This window comes from Patagioenas fasciata, chromosome 4 (assembly GCF_037038585.1).
Source record: "Patagioenas fasciata isolate bPatFas1 chromosome 4, bPatFas1.hap1, whole genome shotgun sequence".
NCBI lineage: Eukaryota > Metazoa > Chordata > Aves > Columbiformes > Columbidae > Patagioenas > Patagioenas fasciata.
In genome coordinates, this window is record NC_092523.1 from 8,178,577 (window position 1) to 8,191,972 (window position 13,396).

The 13,396-nt window shown below is 41.7% G+C and overlaps 1 protein-coding gene across 1 annotated transcript in view; it reads left to right on the forward strand.

Annotated features, from left to right (window-relative positions):
- The window catches only part of UVSSA (UV stimulated scaffold protein A), a 61,806-nt gene extending 49,733 nt beyond the window's left edge, over positions 1 to 12,073 (forward strand). The window contains exons 11-13 of the mRNA XM_065837897.2: positions 696 to 807; positions 5,820 to 6,003; positions 9,720 to 12,073. Of these exons, the coding sequence (XP_065693969.1) occupies positions 696 to 807; positions 5,820 to 6,003; positions 9,720 to 9,813 (390 nt within the window). The 3' untranslated portion in view covers positions 9,814 to 12,073. The remainder of the gene's footprint in view (positions 1 to 695; positions 808 to 5,819; positions 6,004 to 9,719) is intronic.
- Positions 12,074 to 13,396: the final 1,323 nt, after the last annotated feature.

Here is a 13,396-nt window from a genome sequence, read left to right on the forward strand (position 1 = left end):
TGTGGAGACCACACCTGGAATATTGTGTCCAGTTCTGGGCCCCTCAGTTCCAGAAGGACAGGGAACTGCTGGAGAGAGCCCAGCGCAGGGCAACAAAGATGCTGAAGGGAGTGGAGCATCTCCCGTGTGAGGAAAGGCTGAGGGAGCTGGGGCTCTTTAATCTGGAGGAGACTGAGATGACCTCATTAATGTTTACAGACATATAAAGGGTGAGTGTCATGAGGATGGAGCCAGGCTCTTCTCGGTGACAACCAGTGATAGGACAAGGGGTAATGGGTTCAAACTGGAACACAAAAGGTTCCACTTAAATTTGAGAAGAAACTTCTCAGTGAGGGTGCCAGAGCCTGGCCCAGGCTGCCCAGGGAGGTTGTGGAGTCTCCTTCTCTGCAGACATTCAAACCCGCCTGGACACCTTCCTGTGGAACCTCATCTGGGTGTTCCTGCTCCGGCAGGGGGATTGCACTGGATGAGCTTTCGAGGTCCCTTCCACTCCCTGACATTCTGTGATTCTGTGATATTAAACACATTATGTTTATGGCATCAGGATGCTTTCTGAGAGGGACTGGGGATCAAGCGTGGAGTTTTGTTACTTGATCATGGTGCCTGGCTTTAAGCTATGTTGAATAACATGTAAGCATTTTATTTTCATTCAGAAATTTTGAGATACATATTTTTTTTTACTTTTCTTTCTTAAGTGCCCTTTCCATGGCAAGATAATTCCTCGAGATGAAGCTGGGATTCCTCTTAACGCAGAGGACAGAGCCAGAGAAGAAAAGATGCGGTTTGAGAAGCAAGCGACTCAACCAGGTTCGTGTCTGCACAGCATCTTAAAATTTAAAATCTGGAAAAACATTAGGCAGAGGTGGGAGATAAGCTTTGAATCGAAGTATAATATTTTAATTGTAAATATGTTTGTATATATGGTATACGATATTTAAAATATCTACAATATATTTACAATCTGTATGATAATTGTATGTATTGTATCTATATATAGATACAATTGGCTACAAGTTGGACAATCTTGATATACATTTGAATAACCAATGTGACAGGCTATATGGAGGAAGGGAGGCAATTCTTCAGTTGCTAAAGGCTTGGGATGAGATCCACAGAACTGGATCATATTTCTGGTTTGCTCCTAACCCCGTTCTCTCATTTAAATTCCTGTTGATTTTAATTTTCAGGTCAGTTCCAGTGATTTGTGCTTATGTAATAAATAAGGATGCATGTGTACACAGAATAAAGTTAGCATTGCATTTGTTCTTTATTTCCAATAGTTACCATAATGTTCCTAACACCTCTCAGACAGGTGAATTGTCACCTGTTTGTTCAGGACAATTAACCCTTTTTCCTGGGAAGTGCTTGACTGCAACTGTTCCTGTGCTTCTGAGAATAGAAGTTGTCTAATCTTGCTGGTCCCTAACAGTTGTCATTTATGTAATATAATAGTATTATTGGGATCACTGTGTTACTATGAATATTGGCAGAGTGGTGGCTTGCGAACTGGGGAACGTGGGAACTTGTTTTTCCTGTATCTACTCATTTTTATTTACTTGCTGTGTTTTACAATTCTTGGCCTTATTACGCTGTGCTTCTGTGCAGTGTTGCTAGAAAATACTCTAAACTAGCGAAGCCCCCACCTTGAGCTTTACTTTATTGGCATTATAACTGGTCTGAGTGTTCTAACAGGTGTGATGTTTGTGATGGGCTTGAGGAGGGGAACAAGCAGACCCATGCTATTTGCTTGCAGTTTACTGTGCAATACTCCAGATTAATTTTTAAAGCAATGGGGATGGGCAACAAAACTAACGGTGTTATCCTTGTATCGTGGCTGCTGCTGTCAGGTGTGCAGTGCTCTGGAGGGAAAGCTCATCCTTCCCCAGGATCATTTGGGCATTTTTAGCTGGGATAAAGCTCTGGACTGCTGGGTAAGGAATGCATGCAGTGAGAGAGCCAACAAGCAACAAATACACAGGCAGGAAGGCTTCTTGAGGGAGTCAGGGACTTTTTTACAGTAGTACAACTAAACCTCACTGGTGATGGACAGAAGGCAGATTTTCACAGAGCACCAGGTTCTGCAACCAGGAGGCTGCTGCAATTTGATGGACTGTGAAGCAAGATGGGAGAGAGGGCTCCATCCAGCAAAGACAGAGGATAATTGGAGGGGACAGATTTGTTTTCAAAGCTTTTATTTAATCTGCCTTCCTCCAGCAGGTCTTGGTTTTCTCTATTTTAAGCTATTTATTCTGGGTAAGTATTCTGCATTCTAATTAAACTTACTCTTAGGCTTTATCATTTTGATATCTTCTACTACGCTCCCTTTACGAAGGAAAGGGGCAGTTAGTTATCTCTGAAGCTCTGACTCAGTATTTCACCAATTTCACAGTTATATATTATTAATGAGGCTACTGAACCTTCCACGATACCCCTTCAGAGCATAAAGAACACTCATTGCTCTATTATCCAAAAAGGTCTGTAGTGAATAAATGCACATTTAAACATACAGCTGACCCACCCAGTTTCCTGAAACACAGATTTGGCTTTACCTGCCTGTGCGTGGCTGTGACCAGCGCCACACAAATGCAGCAGGTAACAAACACCTTCTGCACGTGTCCGAGTGCTGTGTTTGCAGGTGCTTTCCATCCTTGTCCAGATGGAGTGAAATGCTTCAAACTGGCATCCAACCAACAGCACGGGCAAGGCTGGACTGTCACAGCAAAACCAGACTGGGGATGTGGATGTTGTGCTGAAAAGGCAACTTCCCAACTTAGTTACAACAAACTAAAACCCGCAAAATTAAACTAGTAGGCGTTCTTGCGGGACTAGTTTTAAACTAGAAACTAATACTCCGCTATAAAAATGACTTGCACTGCAAAATATTGATTTTTTTCTTTTTTTTTCCCTGTGAAATTGCCGTTGCTGGAGGCTAGACATAAAATTTATTTTTATTACAGTGTCAGCATGGTGTTGTTAGAGTCTTCTCACCTCTGGCCCACAAGGATGTGGATGTTAGTCCCAAACCGGTGTTGACACGGCTGCGTTGCATTATTGAGTGCCGTTGGTAAGCTGAGATGTCACACAAAGGTCCAGCCCGTCTGTCTGCTGAGATACCAAACAAGCAATGGCACTTAATTTATTGGACAAAACCTTAACAGGTTTCTAAAGCCGTATGTATGCCAGCTGTCACTAAATACTTTCATCCACTGCTTTTTTTTGTTTGCTTTTTTCCCCCTGTTCCCTCAATATTTTTATATTTGTTTTGTAATATTCTCTTCAACCTTTAAAAATGGTCTTTGTTTTGAGTTTGTAGTTTGGGAAGGTTCTTTAGTTGGTTTGTGCTGGGGTTTCTTTTGGCATTTTTTGGTTTAATTTCTGGTAAAGGATTTTTGAAGCAAATCTGAGCGGTGCTGCTACAGAAAATGTACAAGTGGGGACCCACTCTGTACAGTAAGTGCTTTGGCCTTATGATTGACGATATCGTTTGCTAATGACAACAGCTTGAAAAATGCCAAACATCCAAATTAGGGATCAGTTGCATGGTTAAATGACACCAAAAATCTTCCTGCGTCTTCTTCCTGTTGGTGGTAGGTTCATTTTCATCCTTGGATGATTAAAAGGGAAAACAGTCATGTAAAAGTAACACAGTGTGTGTGATAATGACTGTGTTTTGACAACACTGTCGTTGTTGCAGTGGAACATTTTTAAACTTAGTATACAATGTTAAACTGTAGCTAACATCCACAAAACGGTGCTTTGGGCTCTTTGGTCCCGAAACAATGAATCAGGTGGGATTACGCCAACCCGCTAATCTGCAGCGTTCATCCTTTTCCAATAGTTCGCACACAGGAGCAAATTAAGTGCCTATTTTTTGTGTCAGCCCTGAAGAGTATCTGGTTTTTCAGCCCTTAGTGACTTGTTAACAAACAGGTATCAGGACAGGCTGGTGAAGACCGGCCGCTGGCCACTCAGATGTGAAATAGCATCTCTGTACTAACTACAGTATTGATTCCCGCCTCCCCTCGCAAACTGTGTAATTTTCTTTTCCCTGCTGCTAAACTCAGTAACAATGTATGAAGAGCTTTAGGGGCCCATCAATGCTCAGAAAGGCTGCTCTTCCCTGGCATTCTATTGATTTTTCTCAAAGGCTTTTAAATTGCTCCTTCATTTTACTCAAATGCTCGTTTCATCTCTACTGGATGCCGGCATTTTTTCGTTGTGTTTAAACAATTGCTCCATTCACTGGGTTCCTAAACTGTGACGCCTTCTTATTACTGGGAGATAAACTGTTTAGACAGTTTTCCTTAATCTTGGATTAATCGTTCCTGTATCTGAATTGTGCTGTTTGGTATTCCTTCACTTCGAAAAAATAAAAAGAGTCTGTGAGGTCTTATGATCTATCAAGTATATGTGTGCTGTTTTCTCCCCCTATACTTCTGCTCCGTTCTTGCACAGCTTCATTTTCCTCGTGCTTTTTGGTGCGTTGGGTTTTAATCAGTCCTTGCTTTCGCGTATCGTAGTAGGTTAGATCGAACGTTTCCGTGGAAAATTGCTCTGGTATTCCTGAACACCATGTTTTTGAGTGGGGACATTGCCTCTGACCCTCCTGAATTGTGGTTACCAGTATTTGTCACACTCGGTGACCATCTTTGTGTGTAAATGAAACTGTATAGTCGTTTAGGACTGTTTGGTTTTTTCTGTATCTACATAGATGTCAAGTAAGGGTAGTAGACATTTCTGCAGGCAACAAAGCCTGAGTGACACACAGGAAAGTAACTGAAAAATGACTGGCAGTTACTCGTTATTAAAGTACAGAATTCTGATATTTATGCCGAGTTTGGCCCATGTTGCTTTTGAAGTGGTGCTTACTACACCTTTTACCAACCCATACGCTCGAAGTCTTTATGATGCAGTGCTCTTATTCTAAATTTCCCTTGAAGATACCCATCCTCTAGCCACGTTTTTGCTTTGTACTATGTTACCTTGTGCTGATACACAAGACTCCACACTGAAGGTGCAAGACCACAGCTTTCTTGAAGAGTTTACAGTTAAAATTGTTCATGCTTTTTCCTCTGGTGGCGTCTGTGATCAGAAACCATTTACAGTGTGTGACTGGATTCTGAAGCATTAAGGTTTTGATAAAACAAGTTTTCAATAAGATAAATTAATACCTGTGCTATTGTCAAGAGAAGAAACTTGATTTAGATAATTAAACTGAGGAAGTGTGGGATACTTACAGTAGTATCTCTTTCAGATGGCAAATTGGGCTCCTGGCAACAGCGTCATGTTGTGTTATTCCATAATTCTCTTTAGGTGTCAGATACCAGTCCATGTTTTGAAGCAAACATGGCTCTTTGCAGAAAATTTACCATGTTGTCACCCCTGCTGTCCTCAAAAGTTGACATATTCCATTTTTTTAGGTTTATTATCAAGCTTATTCAGAATTTATTTCTGGAGATAAATTCCTCAGCTACAGTGTTGGCATTTTGTTCAATAATCACTGTATTTATGTCACCTCTCCTACATGGAATAGTTTCCTTGGTACTTTACTACTGTGCTACTGCAAAAACTTGACTTGAGTCTTCCTACAGAACAGTTTTAGCTACAGCAGCTGATAATAGATACTAATCCCAGACTGACTGAGCTTTTCTGTCAAGATCTGCTGTTTTGGCTGAGGGCTTTATCCTCCCCTTCCTTTCTGTGTACGACGTAGAGCGCAGTGACTGCCCTCACCAGCGGTGACAAGAACCTGCACCTCAGGGACTACAAATCCTTTCGGGCTTTGGAGTCTCTAAGTGCGTGTTTTTTGTTTTAAACAGAGTGGCAAGATCCAGAATTCATGAGGGAAGTTGAAGCAGCTACGGGAGTGGATCTTGGTTCCTCTAAAAATAATGAAAAAGGAGGCAAAAAGAAAGGGAAGAAGAAAAAATATCCCAATCTGACAGACTTGAAGCAGCAAGCGAACACTTCTCGTTCCCGGCTTGAGAAGAAGGTCTTCAATAAGTAAGATGCTTATGTTCTCTAAAGCTTGTTAAATTGCTGTTTCTCTTTGTTTCAATGGTACTTTCTGGTTTTATGTTACTATGCACTTACTAAATGTCTTTCTTTGCTAACTGGAGAGCAGGAATGCTTCCACACCTCTGGAGGGTAAAGAGTAACAGGTACCAATCACCAGGGTTATTTCTTTGAGAAAAATTTTCACCTAACTTACACAATTCCCCAATTCATTTTTTTTTTAATCCTTTAATTGCTATAATAGCTTCTCCAGATGATCATTCATTAATCGGATGCTACTTTACGTGTGCAAATAGTACTGGATCTGGAAAGAAGCTGATGTGTTCAGAGTGACACAACAGCATCAGGCACGCTGTAGTAGTGTAGATGGAGTGAGAATGAAGTTCTTCCTTCTGAAAGCCTAAGTTGGACTGTCCTGAGCAGAACTTCAGCTAATAAAATGATCTACATTTAGCTCGGGAAGAAACTGTTTGGATGGCGTTGGCATTTAGACGTGGGGAACAAAGGTGTGTCCGTGACTTACGGAGACATATGTGAGTCAACCTGCAAGAGGGGTGCTGGCTCCCGTGGGAGGGGGAGCCTACCGACCCCAACCAAGTTAAACAGGTTTTGAAACATATAGCAGCTCCGTATGTCTACTCTTATGCCATTTCTGATATCTAGTCTTGGTTAGATGTGGCTGCAACATAAATTTGCCTACGCCTGCTCTTGCCTTTATCAAATGGGACGCAGCCGAAGCACTTCAGAGTTCACATGTCAAAAATGAAGTAGTCAAAGGAAGGTGAAGAGTGTAAAGTTGTCAAATCAAATATCCAAATTATTATTATAAAATAATTAATGGTGAGTTATTCCCTAAATATACTGGATGAGTTGAACAACATCCAGGGCACAAAACTTGTTTAAACTCTATTTTCCCTTTTCTGATGCAATGGTTATAACAACAAAGCCAAATCCACATTGCTTCAAGGTACAGAGATAGCATGTTTTCTCTGAAATTCTCATGTCACCTGATCTTAGTTAGAAGTCGGAGCCATACAGTTCTGATGATCGGAACTTCATATCAGCTTTAACAAAATAGATGTTAAAAGCTGGTTTTGGTTCACCCAGGTTTGTGCTAATGATTTTGAGTGTGTCTTAGTACCAGGCATAGGGAATCAAACCTGTCATGTTTTAATGGGTTTCATGCTTTGCAGCACTAAACAAGATGATAAGCTTGGCTCCTTATAACAACCCCAAATTACTTGAAATGTATAGGTGATAAACCCAGGCTCTAGGCTGCCAATAAAGTTAAGTGAAATTGCACACAGATCATCAAAGTGGGATCTCATTTCATTTACAGTATCGCACAATCCAGTGGTGCTAATGTAAAACCTACATGACACGAAAGTGTCAAGGCCGCTCTGCACTGTTAAAGGCTCACTTTTCTCCTACCAATTAAGCAACATTTGAAGTGCAAAACCACGACCACATTTTCCTTACTCTGGTGACCTTATTGGCAGAATTTTATTAAAAGTGTACCTCTTCCGAGGTGTTTTGTCAGAATCTTGGTTTTCATTACGGCTGCTGCTGAGAAAATCTTTAATCCCACCATTTAGAAGCGTTATTAAGAAGCATCCTCCATTTTCAGATGTTTCAAAATGGCTTTTGAAATGCTGTTAGAGAGAGCAGTTGGCTAGAACAGAAGTCAGCGGGGCTGGAGTGGTGAGCAGGGCCCGATGCTGGAACAGGCTGGTGCACATTCCAGGTGGATGTCTTGTCCTCATTTTACTGCACAGCGTGCAGCATCTTCTGAAAATATAACTGCAGACTGTGACAGCGTAGAGTGTAACAGCACTAAACTTGAAATAAGACACTCTAGAACTCGCCAATTGTATTGCTCATGTAGGAAACATCAAATAGTGCCCGGTTTTTAAATGGGGTGTAATCCCTCAAGCCAAGCCCTTCACTGGTGTAGCTCCCAGCGTGGCAGAGCATCCAGGCCATTGCGGAGATGTGTTAGGAAATAACTTCCTTCTTCATAAATAGAGTTAGGGTGACACCTGAGCACACCTGCAAATATCAGCCTCAGATTGCTGAGCTTTTGTGCTAGAGACACCTGAAGTAACCAATAAAAATGGCAACTCTAGAATCCAGTGAAGAACAAAATTCCCCAGGCAAGATGCACTCGGCTGCACACAAGAGCTACTGTGGGTTTCTGTGAGGGCAGATACACACAGCACGGCCTTCTCTCCACTGCTGCTTTTCTCTCAAGGCTGCGTGTCGAGAGTAGGGACCAGACTCCTTTCAGTGGTGCCAAACAACAAGATGAGGGGCAATGGGCACAGACTGAAGCACAGGAGGTTCCATCTGAATATGAGGAGAAACTTCTTGACTTTGAGGTGCCAGAGCCCTGGACCAGGTTGGCCAGAGAGGCTGTGGAGTCTCCTTCTCTGGAGACATTCAAACCCGCCTGGACACCTTCCTGTGTGATCTGCTCTGGTGAACCTGCTTTAGCAGGTGGATTGGACTGGATGATCTGCAGAGGACCCTTCCAACCCTGAATATTCTGTGATTCTTACTCCTCTGGAATCATGAACCCATTCCTCTGCCTTACCTCCTAAAGGTTATGTAGGCCTGCTCTCTCTATGCCTTTTATTAGAATCTCCTGCTCCTATTCATGCTGTCTAAGCATCATTTTCCTTACCCTCAAAAACTGAGCTGTGTGATCTTCATTCAAAAGTTTGTGAAGGGGGAAAAAAATGCAGGTGTCTTCACTTGCCCAGTCCAAGAGCAGAGCAGTCACACTCAAAAGAAGAGAAATCTCTGGGCATCATCTTTACTGGGAGGAAACAACGGCAGCAAATAAGAACAGCAACGTGGGGGCAAACCCTCATCGGATTTCGGAGCAGTAAAAAGCTTAAGAGCTCCGAAGCTCATTCCTTTATTTCCTTTTTGAATCTGAAGAACACTCCAGAGCCACCTTCAAGCACAGGAGGTGCTGCAGAAGGCTCGAGTGCTCACCCATCATGAGGCAGCAGAGATCTCATTCCACTTCATAGAAGAATAAGATATTGGACATGCTGTCCTGACTAGGCCAGACTCCAAACACTTGGCTGTTCCGCAGCAGTTCGCCTCTCTGCATAAAGATACGTGACAATCTCTGGTGGTGTGCTTGTGAATTAAATAGTTGCTGCTCAGGAATGGGAATATTGCTGGTGTGAGTAAAAGCATCTTACGCTGCCCATGGCTAATGAAATGGGATTTTAGTAACCTGTGAAAGTTGCTAAATGAGTTGTAGTTACATGAATTGAACAGCAAACCCATCCCTCACAAAAACATTATAGATTCTGCAGGTGGGATTTCATGAAGTTTTCTGAGTATTAGGGTTTTTAGATCCGGTTAGGTACTTTTAGTTCTTTTTTCCCCAAGAGCAGTTAGGTGCTTTTGAAAAGATCAAACTTGGTATGTCTGGCTATCAGAAATAATGCTAGGAGGGTGGAATGAACAACCATTCAACTGAAAGACCTTGTTTACTCCTGTTAATAAAATAATTGCTGAATTAGACTATATGTATTGCTGCAGCTAATTTAGTTAACAAGACAAATTTGTTCAGCCTCATCAGTGCAGTGTTAAGAAGTCTCATAGTGATTAATCATAGTTCGTTTTTCTCTGAAATTGGGTATAATCAACATAACTGGTTTGGTTTTGTTTTGTTTCTCTTTCAGAGGTGCTATGAAACGGGTGGTGAACGCAATGAACCGAGTGGACCAAAGAAAGCACGAGAAGTTTGCCAACCAGTTTAATTATGCACTGAATTAAATTGTAATAAAATGAAGGGTAAAGAGGACTAACAAGAGTGCAACTGCACAAAACCTTTGTCACAGATCTTCATATTTACACTAGAATATTGTGCTTGGTACATTTTTACTTGGGTAATTTTTTAAATTGTTTTCAACTTTAACTTATTTGATAATGAACATTAATTTTTGTGATGATATGGTGGTATAGAATGCTATGTGTTTAACACATAATTATTTGAAATGTATATGAAATACAGCATGTTTTGTGACTTGTATGTACTCTGGGTAAAACGTTCGGGTTTGGGGGTTTTTCCTTCTTCAGGGACTCAGGTAATTTATACCTCCTCTGCCAACTTGTAATTTACCTCCACTTTCACGCCTTTGGAAAAAGGGTGCCTTAGATTTCTACCAGTGATGATGATTCACAGAGTAATTTGCTCAACCTTCTATTGTAGCGAGTGTACCCCATCAAGCAGCACAGTGGCTCCTGCAGGGCCTCAAAAACCCTCTTATGTGCACACCAAAAATCAAAAAAATCCAAGTCAAGTGATGCCTTCAGATCATGAATGGAGTAGAGTTTGATTTCAGCAAACTGAAATCCAGGAGCTAATTAAAACTTGGTACCTGTGCTGGGGGAGAAGCTGAAATGACAAAGGTCATCCTGGGCTGCTTCTTGTCTTCCCAAGATGGTTCCCCCGTGTCTTTCAGAACTACATCTGCAAAGCACCTTGTGAAAGTTTGTAGAGATACTCAGAATGTGCTGCAGTTTAACTGATACCAAAAAGCTCCAGCACAAAGTGAAAGTACGAGGTTTTAAAAATCGTTCAAGTAACATTCCGAACTAGTGAAGTGCCTGGCATAAATCATTTTAGATTACATCAGTCTCAGGCCTGGGAGTGCATCTAAGGATCCAGATATGAACAAGCATCTGGACTCTTAGAGCAACAATGATGATGAAGGAAGTGGAGCATCTCCCTTATGAGGAAAGGCTGAGGGAGCTGGGGCTCTTTAGCTTGGAGAAGAGAAGACTGAGGGGTGACCTCATTAATGTTTACAGATACATAAAGGGTGAGTGTCAGGAGGATGGACCCAGGCTCTTCTCGGTGACAACCAAAGATAGGACAAGGGGCAATGGGTTCAAACTGGAACACAAAAGTTTCTTCTCAAATTTAAGTGGAACCTTCTTCTCAGTGAGGGTGCCAGAGCCTGGCCCAGGCTGCCCAGGGAGGTTGTGGAGTCTCCTTCTCTGCAGACATTCAAACCCGCCTGGACACCTTCCTGTGGAACCTCATCTGGGTGTTCCTGCTCCGGCAGGGGGATTGCACTGGATGAGCTTTCAAGGTCCCTTCCAATCCCTGACATTCTGTGATTCTGTGTGTGACTCCAGAGACTTAACAGACACACTGAGGTCAAGCAGCTGGATCCAGCATGGTTTGCTGGCATTGACTGGGTGCTTAACCAGATCTCCCAACCCTGCTTTGCTGGCTATAGTCATGTTTTTAAGCAGAGTTGAACCAAACATTGACCAGTCGTGCTCTTGCAAGGTTTCCGACAGCTTTAAGGGTATCAGAATATCAGGGAGGATGGACTGTTTGAAAATCAGTTTCAAGGTGAACTGCAGAAGTCTTCAATGAAGTCCAGAATACAGATTAGGATGGGTTCTCTACAGCACTGGTTTAATCACTCACCTGTTGGAGGTGTTTCCTATGCATCAAGAGACTATAAGAATTAAAAAAGAAAAAGCTTCTGGCCACCTCAGACAAAAACTCATTTACAGTTCTGCCAAATACCTCCTGACTTGCACAATTACTGAGTAGAAAGCAATTAATACCAAATCTTGATAGTTTATCTTGCAAGAGCTCTGCAGGTTGGAATGTTTTCAACACAGATGTTCAGAAGTTATGCTTCTAAACTACCAGAAATAACAAATAGGCAACTAAAAGCAAGAATTGCAAAGAATACCCCCTGCTTTCTCTTTTCCATGGGTCCATGTGTAGCTCTGCTAGAGGAAAAATTTTTAAATAGCATCTGTCTCCAAAAATCCAGCATACCTTCATTAAATAAAAATCCTCTGGAGTTCAAAATAAATGTACTTTTTAGATACATCACACTACTTTGCTTACAGGAGTTTACAAATTTGAGGTCTCCGAGCTCACCAGCTTTTCAATCTTCTTAGTTGCTAAATGGTGTGTGCGACGTTTCTACTGGAACTTTTCTATTCCTGGCCTCAGGGCTTCTGGGGTAAAAAAAGAAAGGAAATAAAAGTATCATTCATATGATCTCTACTGTATGTTTTTGTTTTTATACCTCACTCAAATGCCTTTGCAGTTGTACTATAACCTGCTTCTGGAGACACTGATTTCCAGGTACCCGAACACCTTGAGTAATTAGGTCCTTAGAGCATTGTTAAGATGAATAGTTGTAATACAGGTTGAATATTCCGTATTTCTAAGAAAACATGGTAACTCTGAGCTGCAGTGAGCTACGCTAATGCATCTAAGTCATCCTTTTATAACTAGTGCTGTTTCAGTGGTTAAACAAGAACTAAAAGTGAAGACTTCTCCATGGTTACTCTTACCTGAGCAGGTGGTTGCATCTAGACAGCAAAACACTCTGGAACATATGAACCTGGTGCTGTTTAAGGGTGGAACATAAAGATCTGGCCCTCTAATACAAAGCACTTAGTGACGTGAATGAGCTTGATGTGGAGTTTGTGGACCAGCTTCTGAATAAAACCAACCCTTCAGCACAGGCCCTCTGAAGTTACTGAGACAGAGTGATGGGTCCATACTCACCTTGTACATGATACCTTGTGATTTTATAGTCTCTAAACTCACTTGAGGTTTGGTTTTAGCCATCCAGGTCTGGCTGGAAACTTCTAATAGAAAACTGTAACCCTTAAAAGCTCTTAGAAACTATGTGGTGTTTTGTTTGTTTGTAATTAATGTTTTGGAAGCAAGACACACAGGATTTGCAAGCAGTTCTGCATTGACAGTGCATCATGTAAAACAGTTTGTGGACTGGGGAGGGCATCGGTGAGTTCAGAGTGGACTTTACTGAAGAATAAAAAGAAATTATTTGTGTAAAACAAAAAATAAACCTGTTCCACTTAAAGTAGCTGTGGAAAGGAACAATAAGGATGTTCTTAATCATAAAGAGCTACTAGCCAGAAGCAAGAAGCATTAGTGAATCTGAGGAACCCAACCAGCAAAACCCAGTTCAGCATGTATCAGCGTGGTTTAGCAGCAATAACCATGTGGTGGCCTCTGATGCTCATACAAATACCTGGCTGCTTGTGCAACTGCATGTGTAGCTCATCCAGTGCTATTAAGCATATTAGTGGTTTAAATCATGGAGATGATGTAAACTCATGTAAAGGTTCTGCATCAGAAAAGGCAAAAACATCTGGATCTTGCAGCAGTACTCAAGTGATGAAGATTGGTCATTTAAAACACTTCCTTTTGAAAGCATCATGGAGAGGCTGGGTTTGGAAGGGACCTCTGGAGATCATCTAGTCCATGATACTTCATGGAGAAGACCAGACATAAAGTAAAACAAAACACCAACTTTCCAGCTTGCAGTCCCCAGACTGGGCCAAGGGA